Source organism: Oryza sativa, chromosome 1, assembly GCF_034140825.1.
Source record: "Oryza sativa Japonica Group chromosome 1, ASM3414082v1".
Taxonomy (NCBI): Eukaryota; Viridiplantae; Streptophyta; class Magnoliopsida; order Poales; family Poaceae; genus Oryza; species Oryza sativa.
The window spans coordinates 2309057-2317534 of NC_089035.1; the positions used below are offsets into that span (position 1 = coordinate 2309057).

An 8478-nucleotide genomic window follows, 5' to 3' on the forward strand; every position below is an offset into this window, starting at 1 on the left:
AATCTCGCAGACCACAAGTTGAAGGTGACGAGCCTCCCATACCTCTTGGTGCATTACATGATGACCCACCAACAATGAGAAGGAGGTCAGGTTCGGCCATCAGAAATTTCTCTCAGTGGATTGAGAATGAGCCTAAGGAGAAGTGGGCTCTATTGTTCGACACCGATGGATCTCGGTATGGCATAATGACAACCAATTTGGCAGAGGTGTACAACTGGGTAATGCGAGGAGTTCGGGTACTTCCATTGGTTGCTATTGTTGAATTCATCCTTCACGGCACGCAAGCCTACTTTAGGGATCGATACAAGAAAATTGGTCCGTCCATGGCCGATAACAACATAGTGTTTGGCAACGTAGTGACAAAGTACATGGAAGATAAAATCAAAAAGGCACGGAGACATAGAGTTGTTGCTCAAGGCACACAAGTGCATCGGTATTAAATAATGTGTGTTGATAGGAGCAGGCGTGGTATCTATCGCAAGCAAGCCGTGCAGGAATGTGTCTTGAAGGCGGATGGTGGATGTACCTGCAGTTGTATGAAGCCGAAGCTTCATCACCTTCCTTGCTCACACGTTCTTGCTGCTGCCGGTGATTGTGGCATATCTCCCAATGTGTACGTCTCAAATTATTTCAGGAAAGAAGCAATCTTTCATACATGGAGTGAGGAGATATATGGGTTCGGGATCTCAGGATCCTACACAACGCTGAGTGCCCAAGTTTTTTATATTCCAGATCCATCTAAGTTAAGGGTGAAAAAGGGTCGACGCCAAACTAGACGCATCAGAAATGATATGGATGAGTCAGAAGCAGGTGGGAGGACTTTACGCTGCAGCAAGTGTGATCTGCGCGGCCATACTTACAAGAAATGCCCGAAGAATGCAGAAGTTCCAAGCGGCGCTGATGCTAGTCCATCTGGACAGGCAAGTGATGGTAGGCGACCAACTGGTGAAGGAACAACAAGCAGGCGCGCAAGGCCAAGGCGTCGTCGCGCAGCAGGCGATTCCATGGTGTAACAATGCTTTCGATTTAGGAAATAAAATGATGTAATGAGTGTTCGGACTAAATACTTCTATCGTGTAATTTCAATTCAATCTTGTTGTACTGAGTACCTCCGACTATTGTTGTACTAGTAGTATTGCGAACTATTCGGTGTTTGTCTCGTAATGTTATCGTGATGAGTGTTCGGACTAAACACTTTTGTTTGTTTGTACTCTTGTTTAATATGTGTTAGTAATTCGCTTATGAACATTTATTACTTATGTTGAACTAATTATTTATATGTTTCTGATCAACCTATTTGATGCAGGTATGGCGTACGACACACCGGCGCTGTTGAACCGTGGGATTGACAGGAACCACCGCTCGTTCCTGTCAGCAGTCGAGGGTGCACAGCTCGGCACCTTCCGTCCACGCACGTCGCGCGAGTGGTTGCGTGTCGACCCCCGTCACGTTCCTTGGTACGCGTATGTTCACATTTGAACTCAACTTTGCTTTGTTTTGCACTTATGTTTGAAGTTTGCTCTATACAGGTTGCGTGCGGCAGGCCTTCTACCACTTTGTAGGCTTGTTGAGGCGGCGGCGGACGACCGTGACCCAGCGAAGCGGTGGGATGCAGACCGGTCACTCCTTGCCGCTCTTGTAGACCGCTGGAGACCTGAGACGCACACGTTCCACCTTCCCTGTGGGGAGATGGCTCCGACACTGCAGGACGTGTCGTACCTGCTCGGGCTACCGCTGGCGGGAGCACCAGTTGGTCCCGTCGACGGTGTTTTTGGGTGGAAGGAGGATATCACTGCGCGCTTCGAGCAGGTGATGCGCCTTCCACACCTAGGACCGACCACCACCCTTCCTCCGTACTCTACAGTCGGGCCTAGCAAGGCTTGGTTGCTCCAGTTCACTGTAAGTAAATAAGATGTTATTATCATACATGATTATTTGCGACCGGATGAGTGTTTTGTACTAACATTTCATTCTTAACTGTAGGCGGACCTTCTGCACCCTGACGCTGATGATTACTCGGTCCGACGCTCCCTTGAGGCGTACCTGTTGTGGTTGTTCGGGTGGGTGATGTTCACTAGCACCCACGGGCACGCTGTGGACTTCCGGCTGGTCCACTACGCACGGGCCATCGCGGATGCTCAGCCACAGGACGTGCCGCAGTGGAGCTGGGGTTCTGCCGTGCTAGCAGCCACGTACCGTGCCCTCTGTGAGGCGTGCACGAAGACTGACGCGGGAGCGATCATCGCTGGCTGCCCTATGTTGCTTCAGCTTTGGGCAGCCGAGAGGTTTGCCATAGGACGACCAGTGGTGGACAGCGCACCCTACGGGGTTGGTCGCAGCGCGCAGTGGCCAGAGGACGGTCCCACGATGGGGACTTACTGGTGTCGACGTGGGGTTAGTGCAACTTCGCTGCGTTATAAGTTTATCAGTCATCTTCTTTTTTTTTCCTTCACATAACATGTCTAATTCCGATCATGTTTATTGCAGCGTCGTTACGCTCACGTCCAGGTGAAACGTGGTTACCCGGACTTCGTGTTCGAGTTTGACCGTCTCCAGCCGAGCGACGTCATCTGGGAGCCGTACACAGAAGAGGCCGTCGCTGCGAGAGCACCGCTAGGACTTTCGTCCTTGTGCACACGCGACCAGGCTTACTGGCTCACCATCCTGCCGATGGTGTTCGACATTTTCGTTGAGCCTCACTGCCCGCAGCGTGTGATGAGACAGTTCGGACTTAGGCAGGTGTTTCCGGGCAACGTGCAGCCGACCGTCCCCCCTGCCGACCACTCGTATGTTCGGATTGTTCATTTCTAAATTTTTATGATAATTACATCATCGAGCCATACAATTTACCTCTCTTCACAGGTTGACTCGACGGGGACAGCTAGCAGGCGCACTTTGGGCTCCACGTGTACAGCAGTACGTTGACGACTGGGTGTTAGCTACAGAGGAGGTGATCAACGAGCTCTTCCCACACACGGAGGAGAACTACCGTGACTACCTTCGCTGGTACCTTCCTCGCACTCGTGCGCGTGTGACCTTCACTCCAGACGCCCCAGAGCCGCACGTTGCCGCTGTCACGGACGCGTATCCCACGCACCGTGACCGAGACTACTTCGTGGCGGTACGTCCAATTTGTATTACTTCCAACAATTATGTCATTTATCTTGCATAATATAGGACAACTACTGAATTTTTTATTTCCATCTTGCATAGGCTGATGCGGCACGGGATATCAGTGCCGATATCACCGCAGTCCAGGTGAGGTTGAGCAGAGGTTTGCACTTGACTGACGTTGAGCAGAGGTCGACCTTCGACCGGATGCAGGAGAAGATGCGTGCGGTCATGCGCGTCTTCTCCTGTCGCAGCGCCGTGGACGTCGTACCTCCAGCTGGTCCGGTACACCCACGGCCTCGCGGTCCTACCGTCGGAGCAGGACCTCGTTTGTCTTCGAGCGCCCCTAGCTTCGGAGCAGTGCGACCTACAGCACCGGTTTCGCACGGTACAGTTCAGCCCAGATATTAGTTCATTTTTGTTTCAGCTTTTGCACGAATGTGTCACCATGATTTAACTGCACGTTTCCTCATCGCAGGACCTCGTATGCCTTCGAGCGCGTTCGCAGGCACGACCGGCGCTTCCGCGAGCTCCGCAGGGGCGTTCGCCACCTCTTCGGGCGCGTTCGCCAGCTCTTCCTCTCACGGAGCGTCGATCCCTCACCCACACGGTACTTTACTTTTTATTAATACTGTTAAATACCTGTACGAAACTGATGGTCCTTGTCCAGCAGGATTTGCAGCCGGGATCTTCGGTACTGGGGCCTCTTCGTCTCACGCCGGTAGGACTGGTCCTACTAGCCAGTTCTACGACGACGACTTGCACGGTGCAGACCACCAGGACGTACTAGGCTCCTCTCAGCTTGGAGGAGCTCCAGAGGCGCACACTCAGGAGCAGCCAGAGGTCACACCTGTACAGGCAGGACGGGTTGGCCGTGCCGTACCCCCAGACCGACTCACGTACTCCCAGGGGCACATTAGGGCGCAGGGTAGGAGGGACAGGGGTAAGAGGCCTCGTCAGTAGTGTTCTACCTCTTCAGTCCTTATGTGACCGTTTCTTTTGGCTTACAAACTTGTAAAGCAGTACTACTTTTGCTATTACTACTGCAGTACTACTTGTGTTTGTCTCGTCTACGTAGTTCTTTTCATTCGTATTGTGCTCGAACAACTTATGCTCACAACAACACACTTTCGGCGCTTCACGGTAGTGCCATATCCAGTAGCGCGCACAGTCCACAACAGCACACATGAAAATGGAAGCCTATTAATTGGTAATACGTAATCTACAATTGAGATTATGTACAACATTCTTCACTACAATTTTACATTTTGGCAGCAAACCAAATATGATCAAATGCAATTTTACCTTACCAAATATTTGGTAGTGCCAAAACTTGCTTATATTTTGGCACTAACAAAATATTTGTACGGTAACATTCCAAATATGCCCTAAAAAATAATAAAATTGTATTTTACCAGTCTTGGAGATTTTAATCTTGTATAGTTTTCAATATAAAAAGATTTGATAACTATTGATATTTATATAAAAAAAATATAGAGCACAGTGCAAAATCGCCCTAGCGGAGGGCGGCAAGGGGGCCGCCTGCAAAATTCCATGCCCCCTCGCCGCCCATTTGCAGGCGGCCCCCCGCACAGTGCAAAATCGCCCTAGCGGAGGGCGGCAAGGGGGCCGCCTGCAAAATTCCCTGCCCCCCCTCGCCGCCCATTTGCAGGCGGCCCCCCGCACAGTGCAAAATCGCCCTAGCGGAGGGCGGCAAGGGGGCCGCCTGCAAAATTCCCTGCCCCCCCTCGCCGCCCATTTGCAGGCGGCCCCCCGCACAGTAGAAAATCGCCCTCGCGGAGGGCGGCAAGGGGGCCGCCTGCAAATTTCGTTGACGGCCGTCGCCCGAGAGCGAACGGCCGTCTGCCACGTCAGTTTCGCCGCCCTCTGGGAGGGCGATTTTTAAAAATCGCCCTCCCAGAGGGCGGTAGGAGACTATTTCCGTTAATTTTCAAAATGGAAAATTATTTTTGTAAAACTTTTAATAAAAAAAATTATAAATAAAAAAAATTCGTCAGTGCTCTCAGTAACCTTGGGCCTGAAATGACAGGCCCAAGTATGCAATCGCACAAGAATCAGGCCCAATGCATTTCCTATCCTTGTCCTTGTTGGCAGCTTAGAACTTCAGATATCTCCACTGCGGCACTGCCGAACTGTCAGTCTTTGACAGGCAATAATTCAAGATATCTTATTAGGTTAGTGGTACATTAGTAATAACGATCAAATTAAGTTATATCTAAGCCAAAACTAACGAGTAAATGCCAAAACACACGGAATGAAACCGACATTCTGAATGAGACAATTAGCTGCAAAATATTCAACAGTACGGAGCCAAAACTTCATTTATATATTATGTCTGATATTTGCACGAATCTTGAGTACAGTGAACAAATAAGATCCCAAAGAAATGGATGGTGCAACAGATCAGCTTGCTGTGGATGCCGAATTGCCGATGATGCTGGCTCTGATGTAGTATATGAGCAATCTCACTTTTGGAGATGCTTCAAAACCTGGTGGTCAAAACCTACATGCTCCTTCCTTCCGTCCCATTTAAAGTGTGTTGTGGGATTTTTTGTCTAACATTTAACCGTCCGTGTTATTTAAATTTTTTTATGATTAATATTCTATTATTATTAGATGATAAAACATGAATAGTATTTTATGCGTGACTTATTTTTAAAAACTCTTTCATAATTTTTTTTAAAAAGATGGACAGTCAAACGTTGGACACAAGAACTAACAGCTACGGTTAGAATAAAACGGAGGGAGTATAATGGTGGCCTTTTCTTCCTCTACTCCCTAGTAATTGTTCATCTTTTGTCTTATAGCTAAGCAAACTTTTCTTTTTTTTGAAAGAGGGTAGGCAAAAACTCTTGCTTATGAGCATCATTATTGATCATGCAACTCCAATTGCGGAAAGGTGCGCAACTTTGAGCAGCAAAAATTCCTCGTGTAAAACATGTATTCCCTGTCCAGGATCAATGTTCAGAATCTCATATTAGCTATGCATGCATCTGAGTTTATTACTAAGAAAAAATAATTTGACTTTTATATTACGCTTTGTTAATCAGGAGCTTAATAAACTATGTATATTTTGTATGCTGCTCCATATATATAATTAAGGAGAACCAAACATTTCAACAGGTTGTGGTCATTTGTTGAACGTAAAAGGCAAATGTCTAAACCTATTAGTCGTACTTAGTGTACACCAAATCAAAATTTTCAGTGATATAAAAATGTTGTAACTAACTTCAAGTATTAATTGCAATGATACACATATAAATCTTTTGCATATTCCCGAAAAAAGTGGTATAAATAATTATGTCAAACCATAACACGTTAAGATAAATGTCATAAGCATATTAGCATTTCAAACACATAATCTGATCATATATATAGCTAGTATGCATGTGGAGTGCTTGAGGTGAAACTTTGCCATTATATAGTATGTGATCACATATTATCGTGCATATATACATAAATTCTGTGCTTTAATCATTAGCTCTCTAGATATGCACTTTAAGTATATTTTACTGTTTTCTAGAGTAAAAGTTCAATTAGAAATACTTACAATCCACCAGATGCTAGATCTATATCACAAATTAATTGATCGTATATATTCCAAGAAAACCAAAATAATCATATCATCACTTTATTATTGCTCCAATCTGAACTACAATTAATAACATGAAAAAAAGGAAATTAACCTAGCTAGACAGTGCTAACACTAGAAGGATTCTTGTACAGCCAGGATGATCAACTGGAGCTAGCTGATGAAAATACACAATATAATTAATATAGATGCAAATACAACCATATATATAACAGTTCTTGGATTCGGTGATTAATTTGCATCAATGACGGCGCCAGCTGCTACCTAGTGATCTGCAAGCTAAGACTGGATCAGGAGAGTCAAAGGGCATGTGAGGTTTGTACAATTGACAAGCAGCTAGCAAGCATCGATCCGGTATTTCTGTTAGCTATCTACTAACTAACTAACTAGTATACATAATTAATGTGTGATGTTTGTTATTCCCATGCATAATATAGGTCATGTGATGTGCATGCACTGTGGTCTTAAGCCAAGATCTAGCTTAGCTAGCTAGCAGCTCTGCCTAGCTAGCTAGTTGCTCATGGCTTAATAACTAATCTTAAATTATATTAGTGTCTACCTGCATCTCATGATCAGCTAGTGAGACTCGTCCTTTCAACCATTAGTTTATTTTCGATGCATCTGAAGCCATTATTGTTCTTTTTTACAGTGTAAGGAATTCTCAAGAAGATTACTGGTTTTTATTCTTGTGACAGACAAACTTTGCTAATTAACAGGATATCTACTAGAATCTGATACTACAAAAAAACAGCTTACGAATTACCATTCATCTCTAGCCCATTGATAGTTCTACTCCATATTAATTCATCAGATAATTAAGTACACAAACCAGGCATCTCCACTGCCTGAACGGCATGTAATCGCATCCTTAAGCTGTTATACATAGTGTGTTCGCTATGTAATTAGCAACCAAAGCAAAGAAATTCTCGAATAAAGAGCATGCATACCCTTTTTCAGGGAAATAACATGCGTACTTAGAAGTAAGAACAATCAAGAAAAATTAACTGCATACCTTACCTAGTAGTATTATAGCTATATGATCTATAATCATCGAAGATAGGAAGATCACCTCACAGACGACTGCAGCTAAGAACGCAAGACGTCTGAACCCAACAATGAAGAACATGCACCATGAATATCAAGAACTCAAGACGGAGATCGAAGTTTTAATGGCTAGAGGAAGCCTCCAAAAGGATCGCATGATCCGTCAAGCTGCTTGTAGACGACGACCGCCATGGAAGCGAGCGAGAGCGATGAAGGATCAATGCGATCCCTTTGGATGCTTCCCCAAGACATTGCTGCTACACCGGCTGGCCCTTCTCTCTTTCTCTCTCTGAATTCTGAATAAGTCTGAAGGTCTCTGCAGAGGCATGGAGGAGAGAAGGTGTTGTGCAAGAAAGCTCCAGTGATGAGGCCCTTATATATAGGTACGCAACCTTGCTTTGCCCATAAGTTTATTCACATTTGCTTTAGTTTTCCTCCCAAAATGGACCAATATTTTATCCTCTTCCAATTTAAGTTTGCCCATTCCTCCATGATCACACTGTAAACCATAATTAATAGTTTGGTTCTTGAACTGTAAATTAACTTGTTAAAAAGTACTACATGCCAAACATTAAGGGGACGTTATTTATATATATTATATCATATAGTCATAATTAAAAGTGAGATCTATAATTACTGTGTTTTGTTGTACTAGATGGTACGTTCGGTTTTGTAATGATCAAGAAAGTTGTTAGTAGTGGACATCAAAA

The 8478-nt window shown here is 45.2% G+C and overlaps 1 protein-coding gene and 1 long non-coding RNA gene across 2 annotated transcripts; one reads left to right on the forward strand and one right to left on the reverse strand.

The window, feature by feature from the left end:
• The first annotated feature begins 2571 nt into the window (after window positions 1-2571).
• LOC136354987 (uncharacterized) lies at window positions 2572-4192 on the forward strand. The gene is made up of 4 exons (XM_066306924.1): window positions 2572-2786; window positions 2863-3121; window positions 3214-3499; window positions 3590-4192. The coding sequence occupies exons 1-4, from the start codon at window positions 2671-2673 to the stop codon at window positions 4072-4074; spliced, it is 1146 nt and encodes a 381-aa protein (XP_066163021.1). The 5' UTR covers window positions 2572-2670; the 3' UTR covers window positions 4075-4192.
• Window positions 4193-6728: 2536 nt separating this feature from the next.
• LOC112937828 (uncharacterized) lies at window positions 6729-8098 on the reverse strand. The gene is made up of 2 exons (XR_003240446.2): window positions 7794-8098; window positions 6729-6996 (listed from the first exon to the last, which is right to left on the reverse strand). It is a non-coding gene; the product is annotated as an uncharacterized lncRNA (long non-coding RNA).
• Window positions 8099-8478: the final 380 nt, after the last annotated feature.

Coding starts and splice junctions, on each gene's coding strand:
- LOC136354987 (XM_066306924.1), top strand. CDS start 2,671: ATGGTGTTCGACATTTTCGTTGAGCCTCACTGCCCGCAGCGTGTGATG. Junction 2,787..2,862: donor GTCCCCCCTGCCGACCACTC/GTATGTTCGGAT, acceptor CTCTCTTCACAG/GTTGACTCGACGGGGACAGC. Junction 3,500..3,589: donor TACAGCACCGGTTTCGCACG/GTACAGTTCAGC, acceptor TCCTCATCGCAG/GACCTCGTATGCCTTCGAGC.